At 36.9% G+C, this 15,377-nt stretch overlaps 2 protein-coding genes across 2 annotated transcripts in view; one reads left to right on the top strand and one right to left on the bottom strand.

Annotated features, from left to right (window-relative positions):
• Positions 1 to 3,234, top strand: part of ophn1 (oligophrenin 1) — a 52,338-nt gene extending 49,104 nt beyond the window's left edge. The window contains exons 23-24 of the mRNA XM_035433283.1: positions 476 to 524; positions 1,598 to 3,234. The gene's annotated coding sequence lies outside the window, so the exon portion shown is untranslated. The remainder of the gene's footprint in view (positions 1 to 475; positions 525 to 1,597) is intronic.
• A 7,174-nt stretch (positions 3,235 to 10,408) lies between these two features.
• Positions 10,409 to 15,377, bottom strand: part of LOC118235897 (androgen receptor-like) — a 44,508-nt gene continuing 39,539 nt past the window's right edge. Inside the window, exon 8 of the mRNA XM_035433767.1 lies at positions 10,409 to 15,170. Coding sequence (XP_035289658.1) covers positions 15,012 to 15,170 — 159 coding nt within the window. The 3' untranslated portion in view covers positions 10,409 to 15,011. The remainder of the gene's footprint in view (positions 15,171 to 15,377) is intronic.

A 15,377-nucleotide genomic window follows, 5' to 3' on the forward strand; every position in this document is an offset into this window, starting at 1 on the left:
AAAGTGTGAAAAATATGTAACTTCTTTTGGGTCAGGTACACTTTAATAAGCTTCAACCCCTATTGCACACATATGCATGCACGCGCACACATACACCCGCACGCACACACACACACACACACACACACACACACACTAAAAACCTGAAGACCAAAAGAGAAAATCCATCTCTTGGCAGAAAGTGCGTTGTAAATATTTAAACTGCATTGGCAACACTCGTGCCTTATTGGCAGAGCTTTAGATTGAGAAACCTTTCCATTTTATTTGAAAAGAAGTTGATCCTCTTTTTCACAAAATGGCTGCACTGCTATTCACATCTCCAATTGGTGTACGTAGCATGCTACCATTATTATTTTATGAGCAATATTTCAAAAATGTAATGATACTCTTGACGTGCTTCATAAGTACTAGTGGTTTGTTTATTTATATTTATTACCAACAGCAGGTTCATTAAAATTTTCTTTTCCTATTACAGTTCATCGACTATACCTTCAGCATGTGCTTCACTAAATGCAAAAGAAAAGGTATGTGGTGCTTTGACTTGGGTGTAATTCCAACTTTTTTGAATGGAGGTGAATGTGGGAGTGTGGAATAATTGCCCTGTCTGTATTTCTGTACAGCTGAAGAATGGATGTGATTTTACTGTTTAATGCATGTAGTATGTTGACATTTTATTTTTTATTTATTTATTTTTATTTTATTTTATTTTTTGGTTTTCCCATTCATAGCCAATACAAAGCCCTTATAAGGCATTCCATATGCTGCTTGTACAGGAGTTTGTGCTTTGATTTGAGAAATACTCAATTGAAAATGTTAAAAAATTTAAAAAAAACACTGTACATGCTTCACTCTGAGTCTGTATTATACTAATAATGCTGGAACATCTACCGGGCTTGTTAGTGTTTCATGGTACCAGGCTGTTTATCCCGCATCTTGGTTCATTTTGTTAGGCACGGTACATGTATGTGACCTAGTGTTGCCAACTTAGCGACTTTGTCACTAGATTTGGCGACTTTTCAGACCCCTTTAGGGACTTTATTTCAAAAAAGAGCCTAGCGTCAAATCTAGCGACTTTTTAACTAAACATTAGGTACTTTCCTTGAAAGAGAGTTGCCAACATTGTTCTGCAGTATTCCCTGTGCTCTCTGTGGCTTTCTAGCTCACATGACTGTTGCGGTCTGTGGAGAGAGAGTGTGTGGCTCTCTCCGAGAGCCAGGTTTGGTCGACTGACCAGCAGCAAGACTGAAATATGAATGAACTGTGCGTGCGCGTTTCAGTGTGCCCAACGACCAATCACTGATCCCCACTGGCTTACATCTTTTCAGAAAATCTCCCTCCATTGTGTAACATACGTTTTTTTATATGCAAATGAATACTTGGTGACGTCATACATATGCAAATTAACATATGACGTCATCTAGCGACTTTTAGAGGAGGCCTTAGCTACTTTTCATAGAAAATAGTTGGCAACACTGATGTGGCCTACATATAAGCTAGAGTTTACCTGTTGCCAAGCCGAAGTTCTGGTATACTGAGACGTCAGTCCCTTGTGTGTTGTCAACGAAAACAAATTATCTTTCTCAATGTTTCCTTTCAGATGCTAAATTGAGGAGCCTGGCTGCTGCCCCTGTCACCTCTATGTCTGTTGCTGATGTCTGAAAACCAGGAAGGGAAACAATTAAAATTTGGAAGACAACTATGCAGAATGTGAAATGTTCATATGAGTTGAATTTCAGTGTACAACAGTCAAAAACATGAGTGTCAAAATCCAGTCCTGGAGGGCCAAAGCGTCTTTGGTGTTTTTCAGCATCGGTGATTCATTTAAGGTTTTAATTGCTGAACAGATATGCACACCTTGTTCTCAAGGCATTAACTGGCTGCTGTTTGAAAGAAAACCATAAATACCTGTAGGTACTGCAGCACTCCAGGGCTGGAGTTTGACACCCTTGGTCTAAAGAATGCCTCATCTCCTTTTAGTGGGTTAACATAAATGTGTAGATGAGTTTGACACTCTTGGTTTAAAGAATGTCTCATCTCCTCTTGGTGGGTTACCATGAAGGTGCAGATGAAGATGTCTTATTAAGTATTGATATGTTGTCAACAGTACTGTTCCTCTTTCATGTTTTAAAATACTATACATAGTCATAGACATTGGTTGGGAGGAAAAACCTGTTTGATTGAAATTCTTTCTTCTATGCAAAACTGTTTCAATATATGATTTCTGGAAGGCGCATATTATTTCCCCTCATAAGGGTCTTTAGCTCGTTGGACTAAAGACATTAAAGACTCAAGGTCCATAGACACATTTTTCAGAATAAGACATCCTCAATATTTCTCTCAGTTTAATACATATGAAATAAAGGTCCACAACAAATAATAAAACATGAATACTGTACATGAACTATTACTCAATTGTGGCGGGTGGCAAGTATTGTTTTGGCAAAGGTGTTTGGGCTTTTGTGCAATGTGGGAGCAGCCTCACTTGCAGTGTTTTTTTTCCCTCCTGATACGCTATGGTGTTATATGTAGCCACCAAATTGCAGTGTTAATCTGAACCCAGTAAAGCAATTACATCAAACATGGGTTCCATATCTTTGTCTTTCCAGAAAAAATGCGAGATTTGCAGCTTTTTACCTGTTTACTAAGCATTGAATTATCTCTAACATTGCAGATTTCTTTTTAAACGTAGTCACTGGACTTGAATGTATAACCTGTGTAGACATTTTAATGGATGTTAATGGATGAATGTTTCCACTCATTTGTTTATTAAATGTGAATAAGAAATGTGAAAAAACAATTCTGTGGTTAGCCAAATGCACAATTTTTGTGAGTTAAAGATAAAGGAAAAGAGGGATTTTCCATTCCTGGAAAAAATTATGGGAACATTTTATTTATTTGTTGCTGTTGTTGTCATTAAAACAGGAATTTCTTTGAAACCTGTTCTGAATAGTTTTAAATATAACTATTTAAATGGCACGGTCAGAGAATGCAGATATTTCTGTTATATTCAAAACTCAATAAGCCTGGCCATTCTTGACCCCAGGTTACTTTCTGTCATTCCCTCAGTCCACACTACTTCAGACTTGTTTTTTTTTTTGTTTTTTTTAAACAACATAGTCATTTTTTCCTGTTTACTTTCTTAAGATGTTTACTTAAGACTAATTTTTAATGTAAACTCTTTGACTTTTTTCTGTACGTGCATTAGCTTCTAATACAATATCTTTTCAAACAGTGTAACTTCTTTTGTCTTGTTTTTTTAAGTGTGAAATAAGTGTGCCATTATGTTTAGGTTACAATACTGAATTAGTAAGGATTAGCAACAACAGAGTTTAGCTAAGAATGCCATTCAGTCGAGCTACCGCGGTGCTTTGCCTCTGGAAAATAATGGAACTTCATTATATTTACAGATCCACACCTGTTTACTGGTCATTGAAACCAAAATAAAAAAGACACAAAATACCTCAAGTTGTTATTCTGAGCTAAGGACGTCTGTAATGCTGCAGAATGCATGTCCTGTTTTTCCAAAAAGCAATACCAATGAGCTGGGCTTGTCACACTATGGAATGTTTTTACTTGTGTCTGTTTCCTGCTCTGCTTCAAAAACCCCAGTTCATCTGGTGTTACTCAGTGGGACTCTTTCATCTCTCAATGTGTTTTAATTATCCAGATCAGCGTGCTATTTATATCACTATTTAACAGCTGTTAGTCAAGGCTGCTGAAGGCAGGGCAGACCTCATGCCAACTACATGCGTGCTGCATATGAAAATGTAACGGGCATTCGGTCCACCGGAGAGTGCTGCTCTCCACAGTTTGGGACAGTTTGAGACCGGGAGCTCACACCGCATGATTTTCGTTTCGTTTTATTTTTGGAGTTTTGTTCAAGAAAGAAAAAGAAAGTAATCCTCAGCTGGGATGCTGGAGGAGCTGGACCTGGCCGGGAAGGCGGGTCAGCTATGGGCGGCGCACGGGAAAGTGGTCACGCTGTTTTACTTTCTTTTGTCTTTGTTATTTTAGCTTGTTGGTTTAGTTTATTGTTTTCACCCGGAACCCGTGAGGGGGAAGGGTGAAGAGGGTCGTATATTTGATTTCATATTTGTGTGGGTGCGCTCTCTCTCTCCGTGCAAGAGACAATGGTGTTCCCCAGCACTGCCGCATTTCCCTCTCCGGGTGTCACGCTTGACATGTGACATTTTGGTGCCGAACCCCGGGAGGGAGCGGTCTCGGCGTATGCCGAATTAGCCTTCAGCTGCATTCTCGGGTTGGAGGTGTGTAGCATTCGGGCCGCCAGAGAGGCTTGTTGGTCTTGGCTGCGCCGATTGGTGGAGAGAACACACGCACCAGGGCTGCGTTAGCTAATCCCAGGGGTGTCACGCTGGCGTGTGACAGTAACATACTGTAAATGTCAGTGGATGTGGTTGTGTACACCAAAAGCAAATGCAGTATGGTTCAGGCATAGACCACCTGTGAGCCTGGAGCAACACAAGGACACAGTGTACATTTTGATGGTGTAACTTCATACGATGAAGCTTCTGCAGAGTCATACGCAGTATGTCTTGTGGATGAAATTGAGATGGATCTGTTGGTGGTCAGGGTTTCTGAACAACTGCATTACAGTGGCCCAAGCCATCACACGGTCAAAATCCTGCTCCAGATCAGGGATATCCGCCAACCATAAAGAATCCGCTGGCAATGGATGATATCTTTTCTCCAAGATGTACAATAGCCATAGACCTTGGTGAACAGCCATCTTGTATCAGCAACCTCGCATAATATTTTGAGCTGTGCTTCTCAAAATATTATGCGATGAGCTGGGCTTCAGTGAGTTGGGCTTCTCACACAATGGAGTGCTTTTACCTGTGACTGTTTTCCTGCCCCACTTCAAACACCCCAGCTCATCTGGTATTTTTGTGAAAGTAAAAAAAGTGAAATGCTGTAAAGGAAAGACACATCTTCAAAGTAATGCAGACCATTGTCTTCAAAAATGTGACGAAATGTGTGGATCCCCACTGATGTACCAAACCAAGAGAAGGCAGTCTCAGAAATGTCCATCTCAGCCAAAGTGGAGATGTGTAGTTTGTGGTTGACCACGTTGAATCCTGCAAGTACACAGGTACAAGCACATATATACCACTTACCAGTCTTCCCTTAATTCACATATTAAGCAACATCTCAAGCAACTCAAAATAATTCAGAACACATATCAACTCATAAACATAGACAAAACAGATATAAATAAAATAACATATTATTTATTCACAGATATGAATCAATTATGCTTTTTTCAAGGTTATGTTAGTACATGTTGCAGCTCCACTGTTATAGGCTTAAATAAAGCCGACACCCTTCACTGTTATTGTCAAAATTTCCTCTGAATCTAATCTTGCATTGAAAAAGCCCAAACTGAAAAAGCCTTAGCTGACCGAAACATTCAGCTCATTTTAAACAATGGCAATTTTTATTGAATTGCTAGAATGCATGCACAAGTTTCAGGTGGAGTAGTCATAAAAAATTAAAACAGATCATAGTTTATGGTTGAATATCGCTCTTTTTGTAGCTGGAGTGTGAATCCCAATTTTGAACAGTCATAATCCTGTGGTTTATTGAGGAACCTTTCACATGGTAGTTCATTATCAATTATTCAGTTTGCTGACATTTCAAGGTTATTTGGTGAGGTAATTTTAGAGTTCAATATAAAACAGTTATTACTTTGCATCAAATAAATCCTACCAGAACTGTGCACAATAATTAGAGCAGGTAGAGTTATATTAGAAAAATGTTTTCTTTTACTCCTTTACAAACTTGTGTCTTTCAAGAATGAGACACTCATAATGAAAAGTAAACTTTTTGAAAGTGTATAAGTAGTATATTAATCTATGATATTCATTTTATCCCTGAATATCTGAAAAATTAGAAGCATTAAAACCTTATTAAAATTGTCTTTATTCTACTGTTGAAGATGCCCCTTCCATCCACCAGGGATTACTTGTTTGAGAAGTGCTGAAGCATTTACGGCATGCTGGCATTTAAATGTTTGCGGGAAAATTTGCTGGCACTGAATGGTATTGATTGCATGTCATAATTTCTTTTAAATCTGAAACCTGTTTTCTCCTAGTTTGGAACAGTCAATTTGTGTGCTCATGCTCATCGTCCTTCTCAGTCAGTCTGGCAAGGCTGCTGCTTGTTTTCACCCAGCAGTCCACCAGTTAAGCTTGCACAGACATTGACACAGAGGGGCACACTTCAAGTTTGGCCAATGCAGGCAAACAAGGAGGGAGGCCATTGGTGTACAATGAGACAGATTCCCCACTCACTGGAACCCCTAACCTCCCTGGGGGGGGGGGGGGGGGGGGGGGGGCAGTTATTTACTGCCCTGCGAGGCTGCCGACAAGTCCCGATATTGCAATTTGTGGTTGCCCTGGTCTCATCTTTGTTTTTGAGCCACGGTCAACAATTTGTTCTTTCAGGAATACAGATCGTAATTCAATTTATTTTGCTTTAAGATTACTACAAATTTGTCATCTAAGACTCAGTTAGAACCCAGTAGCTTTTGTAGAAATGTGCATGGTTTTCACACCTGGGTGAGCTGGCATGAAATACTTTTCTTTTGCTAGCGACACAGCATCTTTCATTTTACTTAAATTGATGAATTACGCAGCCATGAAACAGTTTTTCTCGAAAGTACATAATGTTTCAGTCATACTGCAATAAGGGTAAAGGCCTATATAATAAATTGAAAAATGGGTTCAATTCCACTTTCGCCACAGGCTCACCTACAGAAAAGATATTAGCAATGGTAGTAGTAGCAGATATTAGTTGAACAAAAAAAACAGCTGTAAGCTGAGGCACAAAGAGCGCCCCACCACTCATTCAATATCACTGATAAAAAGCAATAGCCCCAACCACTGAAACCTATGAGTTATCACTGAAGAAAGTTCCAACCCTATCACTGAAAGGCAATGTATCACTGAAAAAGCTGTAACTCCATCACTGAAACACATGGCATATCACAGAAAAAAGCCTTATCCCCACTACTAACACACATGAAAGGCCACTGATTCAAAAAAACCTAACCCCACCCCTGAACCCAAGAAAAAAAGCCATGACAAGACATTGCCTGTGATTATCTCAAGAAACGTGTTGATGGTGTCTCTGAAAATGATTACAGCTTAACAACATAAACAATGTATTTTTTAAACCTGCCGTATGTTCAGTACCAGAGAACTGCAACACAGTGCAGTAGTATATTACAATCTCTGTTATAACCCCCTCTCATATTTCATTGTTGTAGCGTGTCTTCTCCTTAACAATTCAAAATGTTTGCTGATTCACATCTTGACAATTTTTTGCAAGTGTACATTGACGCATGCAGTTATTTTACAAAACATTACAAATCTGATGTAGTAGGTATGCATCTCGAAAGGTAGCTGTACGTATATAGGAGTGTGCCACAAATTCTCAGAAGCTTTTATAGTAGGATAAGAGATTATCTAAAGGTGACAGTGTTCTTGACAGCAAAGTAAGTAGAGAGGCTGAAGTAGCAGACCTTGCAGAGTTGAAAGCTTAATGTGGGATTGTTGTGTTAAACCAGAGCTGAAGACCATTTCTGCAGCAAATGTGACAAGACTACTGAGGCAAACTCATGATCACATCTGAAAACCATACACAGTGCCGTGAAAAATATTTCCCCCCTTCCTGTTTTCTTCTATTAGTACATATTTATCAGACTGAATGGTTTCAGATCTCTAGGCAAAATATAATATAAAGAGAACGTGAGTAAACACAGAACATATTTTTTAATATTTTCATTTATTTAATGAAAAACGTAATCAAACATCCACTCATGAAAAAGTAATTGCCCCCCTTAAACTTAATGACTGATTGCCACACCTTTAGCAGCAGTCACTGCAACCAAACGCTTCCTATAATTTAATCTGTCTTTGAATTTTAGCCCACCCTCATTTGCAGAACAGCTATAATTCAGATTAATTGGTAGGCTAAAGTCAGGACTTTGATTAGGCCACTCCAAAACTTTAATTTTGTTTCATTTCAGTCATTCAGATGTGGACTTGCTTTAGTGTTTTGGATAATTGTCTTGCTGCATGGCCCAGTTACGCTTCAACTTCAGCTCACAGACAGATGACCAGACATTATCTTTAAGAATTTACGGAGTATGGAACAAAATTCATGTTTCCTTCAATAATGGCAAGTCATCCAGATTTCCAGGGAGCAGAACTCCCCACACCATCACACTACCATCACGTTTCACTGTTGGTATGATGTTCTTACTGTGAAATGCTGTATTTTCTTTATGCCAGACATAATGGGACCTGTTCCACTTTTGACTTTTGACTGTCCATAGAACATTATTTGAAATGACTTGATATCATCCAGGTGCTTTTTTGCAAATGTGAGACAAGTATTGATGTTTCTCTTGGTTAGCAGTTTTTTCCGCAATTGCTACTCTCCCATGCATTACATTTTTTCCCAGTCTCTTTCTTAGTATGGAGCCATGAACACTAACTTTAGCTGAGGCTAGGGAGGCCTGCTGTTTTTTGGATGTTCTTCTGATATCGTTTGTAACTTCCTGGATAAGTTGTCCTTGCATCCTTTGAGAGATTTTGGCAGTTTCATCACTGTTCCAAGTGTTCTCCATTTGAAGAGATAGTCAGCCTCAGCAATCACATACTCAAGCGTTTCCATAATCAACCACATATGCACATTTTCTCATACCCATCAAATGACACGTATGCATCACCAATGCAGCGCTTTTTTAAAACCAACAGCCAGACCTGTCCAGGGCTGTTGATTGGCGGCACTGCTTTTGAATGATTTGCTTGCTACTGCTACAGAATTGTGCTCACCCTTCCAGCACCCCAGCTGTTGCATCCAAGTACTGGGGGGAAGAGTTCTGGTATTCCTACTGTTTACTAGAGGAGATGTATTGTGCTACCTGGTAGGTGGGGTAGTACCTTAAGCAGATCCATTCAGCACCAAACCAAAAAATGTACTTACATATTCATCAAAATATTTAATCTAAATATGTGAGTTGTACTGACTAAATTAGTTAGTGTTAGTGTAACATCATTAATTGCCTAAAACCTTGAAGATGGTCACACCTCTGCCATCAGTCTTTCCAAAACTCCTGTATAGGGTTACCACACATCATCGTACAAGCACTACCAATTCTTTCATTGTTGAACTGAATGAGAATGGTGAATTAAATATGCCAGCTGATTCAAGAACCTCTTTTGAGTTTAATTTAAACTAGGGCTGTCAAATTAACACATTAATTTTAATTAATTAGTTAATTATAAAAATGACACGTTAACGCATATAATATTATTTAATGTTTATGTTAATTAATTGATGTACCGATGTTACCGTAAGTTGCTGCGTGTTGAATAACACTACCTATATTGCCAAATAACCCAACCGTCGCATTTTGCCACACTGTCAGCCATTACAGGGTTCAGACACTGACAAACCGGCCCTTCATCTGGAGCGGTCGGTGTGGCTCTGAGCCTCTGAGAGCAGCGCTAATTTCTAAACGACAAGGGAGCACTCAGGGTGCCACTGACACCACCGGAGTGAATTTACAAACGCACCCCTCTGGCCCCTTTCGATATTTCTATTCAATGCTTTACTCATGTGCCACAATAATGTAATGTTTTTGAGTTGAAATATCTTCATTTGGGGGACTTTTCCAAGCAAATATTGATATATGCGATTAATTGTGATTAATTTGATTCACTAATCAGCATATCACGTAATTAATTTGATGAAAATTTTTAATCGATTGACAGTCCTAATTTAAACATGATGCCTTGTGCTGAAGCAGACAAATTACTTCAAGAGTGGAATGTTTTAGGAACAGAGGTGTCGGAAGGCTTTGATTTATTAAGGGCAAGAATAACAATCATGTAACAATATAACAGTAACAATAATGGAGAATAGTTGAGAAATCTAAATATGACTTCAACACAAAGTGGTACTATATTGGTAATGTTAAGGTAATTCATTGAGTTACCTTAACATTACAAAAGTGTCTGCCAAATAAATGTAATGTAATGTAATGAGAGAGAAAGAGAGAGAGAGAGAGAGAGAGAGACTCTCTGGTGAGCTTAACTGGATCCAGCAAGTACGTATAATCACTGACAATGTAGACTGAAAGTACTGAGTGGAATTTAAAGTGGAGCAGTGTGCCAGTGTTGAATCCTAGCTGTCTGCTGCAGTGACCACTTTAAAACAAAAGTGTGGTCACTAAAGGACAGTCAACCCAATCCCCAAAATAGCCCAGATGCTTGTAAACACAACATGGGAAAGCCTGCAACTATTCTCCCTTCTGATTTGATCTTTGAATATAAAAAGTTAATGAGTGGACTTTTGCCAAAGCCATGGTACACATTGATGAAAGTTGTTTGACAATGTTTAATAGAATACAAAGGACACAAACAAAGCCAATAGTTTAACTAATCAGTATACAAATACTTAGACCATGCAAGCCAAAGATAGATGATTAATTTTCAGGTTTGAAACAGGGCCAGTCTTAAATTATAAACAAAGAAGTCTCACATGAAAACATCTTGTAAAAAGATAACCCATAAATGTACATAGGTTAGGTAACAAATTTCATTTAGGTAGCCAGAATTTACTTTAATACATTGAAAGCAGCCCCAGGCTTGGCAACCTTAAAAACTGGTAAACAAATATGTCAACAGAAAATTCAAGTACAGAAGACAGTAAGACACATAGACTGTTGATTTTCTTTTGTATGAGTCCAAATCAGTTTCACTCAGTTGTCTTCAAAAACAGAAATAAAAAAAATGTTTATGTCAGTTACAAAGTCATTATATCATTTACACAAAATCTGGTGAGTATAATTAATACATACAAACAGCTTTATGCAGATATTTAAATGATCAGGGTGTACATCCAGCTTTAATAACAGCATTTTCCCCTATCCAAATATCACTGAAAATGTCAATTAAAAACATATTTTAACATTCAAGGCAAAGTAATGGATAAACATGTTACTCTGCCTTGTCAAGTAGTCTCGCCTTTAGTTAATGTAGCTGTGTAGCTTATTTATTTTCTGCAGTGAATGGAAAATCTGTTGATACTACCAAAAAAAGTAGCCTCATACCCTTGTGTTGCAACTGTGTTTTTGCTTTGCTGTTAAACTGAAGTGACTATTTGTCTGAAGAGATTTCACTTACGAAAGTGAATTTTAGCTATTTATCTTCACCAGCAAGGAACCTGTTAATATACTCTAAAACCTCAGAGGTATGAATGCATCAGGAATGAAGTCATTTGGATTACTTTCCAAAAATCTAAAGTGACATAAATATACACCAATTTCCAGAATTTCAATAATCCGACTAATAATCAGACCAGTGGTAACTTTACTCAACATAGCGATACCAGTTTTAAGCCTTCTGCAAAATGTGGGTGATAAGCGCTTGGATGGAGCAAAGTAATGTTTCAAATATTGGGCCACCTTGAGTGAATTATACTCTGTATAATCCGTCATGTGAAGAATTTTGTAGAATTCAATTTCCTCTTATATATATGAATGTATATACATATATACTGTATAGCTTTATATATGAAGCTGAAATGTGTCTCAAAGTAGAAAAACTAACACTTTTGAGAAACTTATTATGTAACCAACAGATCAAATGAGAAGCCAAAGATGATGAAGATATACTGGCATCTTCTCTAAGAAAACCAAAAACCTGTGAGATAATCACCTCGTATCACACAGAAGGCCAATGAATATGGATGATATTCTTTCTACTTCTGAATCAAAGGTTAAAACTTTTGTTAAATGACAAGAGTAACTGAGGAAAGGGAATTCCTAGAAAGGTTTCCATTGGGACTAGGTCTGAGAGTCATTTTTCTTTTTTCACCTGTAGGTGAGATGATGGAAATGTTTCTATTTTTTCATGAACATGCTCAGATAATGTTTGTTTTAAAGTAATTTTTTGCCCTTTTACTTTACATGCAATAAAGAACATGAATATATGCTGTAATACAAAAGTTTATATTTCACAGTAGCAAAAACTGAACAAAGCCATAACAAGAGTCAGTTTTGTCTCACAAATTTTAGACACTTTCTTCAGCTGCACAACAGTGTGTAAGTTTCATGTTATGTTTATCATATGATCTAAATACATGGGAAAATGAAATATAAATAAGTGAGTGTTGTAATCCTCGTTTAATGTGGTATTTGATCCCTTTCCTGTACTTATTATTTTACCAACACTTTTCTTTCATATCAATTCACCTCACACTTTAAATAATGGGGTCCTCACATTATTATGGAGGATGTAATGAAAAAAAACGAACAAAAAAAACAACTGTCAGCAACGTGATGTTTTTTGTCCGTAAAATATATGTAATATAAGCCTGAAATTTCACTCTGAAGTCATAAATATTCTAATTATGTGTATTTGGTGTTGTTATAAAAGGGAAAACACCTGCAAATAATTGCACAGTGCTCATGAATGCCAACCACAAAGTGTATTCTGACAACCTATTCTTACAATGGCCTATTTAGAGTGTCAGGTTGCTTTTCTTTTTTCTGTTTTGCTCTTATATTAAGTCTCAAATTCTCCACTTGATAATAAGGGGTTACTGTAATAATAAACGAACATGTCTAAAAAACCAAACTATATCTACAGAGCTATAGAATACGCTGAATATGATGAGATACAGATATAGCCGTTAGCCCAATAACATATAAAACAACAAATATCGAGTCAATAACTAGACAAGATTTGTTGTTATGTTGTTGTTCAAAAAAAGTTAGTAATGCAACCCAACTATAGTATTGATGTTCTTTTTCAGTTCAGATTTAGTGCTTCAAATTCACTCCAATTTTTGAGTTCACCCCAAATTTCATATTTATCTCTAAAATCAGATTAACCCCCCAAGGTATGGAGTCACCCCTAAGGTCAGCACAGACAGCCAATTTCCCTACAGTATTTATAAAACTGTCTCCAGTTATGATGGAAATTGTGAATATTCCATATACAAAGGTTTGATTGTTTGCAAAATTTGAGGAAGCTTTATAAACGGACTAAACATCAACACTGAATGCACTGTACAGTATGCAATTAAATTCCAAACATACTTTTTTTTTCTTTTTCAAAAGCAGTAGACATACCATGTTACTAAAGAGCTTTAAAGCATTGCCTGTATAAGCATGTGGTAACTAAAACATGTATTGCTGGTGCAGAGAAAGATGTGCCTGTTTGGCACTTTAATGCAAATTGTGCATATATTTTTTTTTTTTGTTTTTTTTTTTGCAGACATAATGCAACACATCTCATAAAATGTGTAAGAATTGCACACCTACAGCAAGCTATATTATTTGACAGAATGTAAGCTACCTTTGGTAGACATCTGAAATATCTTATTTCCAAAAGCACAAAATGTAAAAAGGTTCTCATAAAAAACAAACTTTTTAAAATTTTATTTATAAAAAAAAAAATGAAATTGGATTTTAATTATCCACTTATGGTAGCTTGCCAATTGTATTCAATTTGTGTATGACCATATATCAAAAAGAAACACATCTAAAGGTTTTCTGATGGTACTATACTTTGACCATTTTCATTTATTAGAAAGTTTCTACACTGAGAAATGTTTGAGGTTTGCATGCAGATCTTCCCATATAGCTTTAAAAGACACATTGAAATATCTACAATATATGGTCCGTACACTTTGTTTGCTCATACTTAAATGTTTGTATGAAAATATGCTCAACGCAAAAGATGGCCTAAATATTACTGGTGAAGTCATAACAGTAATAAAAAGAGATGACGGCCTTGGCATGTTCAGTATGGCTGATTTTAAAGACATTAAATTTCCCAAAATTTCACACACATTAATTTCATGCATTGGAACACATAAGGCCATACAAATACACTATGATAAGATAGACAAATGGTAAAACATCCACACAAAAAAAAGTCATTTCACAAAGAACATGCAGCTATTTCAATCCCTGTGTTACACTATGTTTAAATAGACTTCCTGACAATTGACTTGTAAAGATTAAGTGAAGAATTGGCCGAACTGCTTTCAGTATTCTCATAGCTGCTAATTCTTTAAAACATGGGAAAAAAAACCTTTGAATTATTTGGTATGGTGATACTCATTTTTAACTATTTCAGATGGTCCCTGTTAAGATGTCTTTTTTCATTTTACCATACTATAATTTTATTAAATTTATCTTGTACAAGCAAAATACTTTTGCCATAAAAAGACTTGTTCAAATGGCCTGTAGTTAAAAAAAGGTTCTCCTTTCATTTTATTTTTAGAGAGGATAACATTTTTGCATCAATAAATAAAATGATTTAGTACCATTTCAAGTTGCTTTTGGTACCAGTAATTATATTGTTATAGGCAATACTGAGAAAAGTTACCCAAAACTTTAATGTGTGTGTATGTACAGTATATATATTTGTAAATATATACCTGTATGTCCTGAATACACAGATTGATACAGCTGTGTCCTTTCTGATGTATATATTGTTTTTAAGCAAATGAGAAAAGCAGTTTAAATACCCAGACCACAGATACATGTTTAACACGGCTTCATACATAAACATATGCATAGACATGTATACCTGCCACTGATCTTGTAAACCTTAGTTACTGTAATGCAACAATTGTACTCTTGTGTTACTTAAATCTTATTTTACCCACAGCCTTCATAGCACCCATTCTTGTATATAAAAAAAAATGGGGGTAAGAATTTTGGAAATTCAGAAGTGCTGTGCGCCAGGTGACACCCTCTACCCCTTAAGATTGATGCTAAAACCATGCCTGTTTCAGGAAATGATCTCAATTATGTTTGACACGCAGCTAAGGTACTGTAATGGTTCTGAATGGTACATTGAGCTATTAGGAAGAAAAACTGAAAGATACACTAGACAGCCTTGCTCGTTATGTGTAGAACCGGCAGGGAATGGGCAGCTAACTCAGGATTATAAGGAATCCTGCTAGTTGTGGAACAGGATTGGTTTAGCCATGCCAGCCAGGATTCTTGGGACATGCACTGAGATTATCTCAGCGATCATTTCTGGAAAGTTGACTTTCGTGTGAAGGGACTGTGCCTGGACAAAAAGGTCAAATGTAAACTGGTGAAGCTTCTTCACAATCTGTGTGGGGGAGAGGAAGAGAGGAAGAAATATCAAACATGATTGAAGTCATTTCAGCAAATAAGACAAGATTTCAGCAATTTAAATCTCAGCAATTTAAATGTCCAGTTTCAGTAAAATTTGAACTGTTCCAAAGCATGATGCTCAAAGTTTCAACTCAACATTATATATATATATATATTTTAAATTCAAGACATTGGCATGCAT

Source organism: Anguilla anguilla, chromosome 9 (genome assembly GCF_013347855.1).
Source record: "Anguilla anguilla isolate fAngAng1 chromosome 9, fAngAng1.pri, whole genome shotgun sequence".
Classification (NCBI taxonomy): Eukaryota; Metazoa; Chordata; class Actinopteri; order Anguilliformes; family Anguillidae; genus Anguilla; species Anguilla anguilla.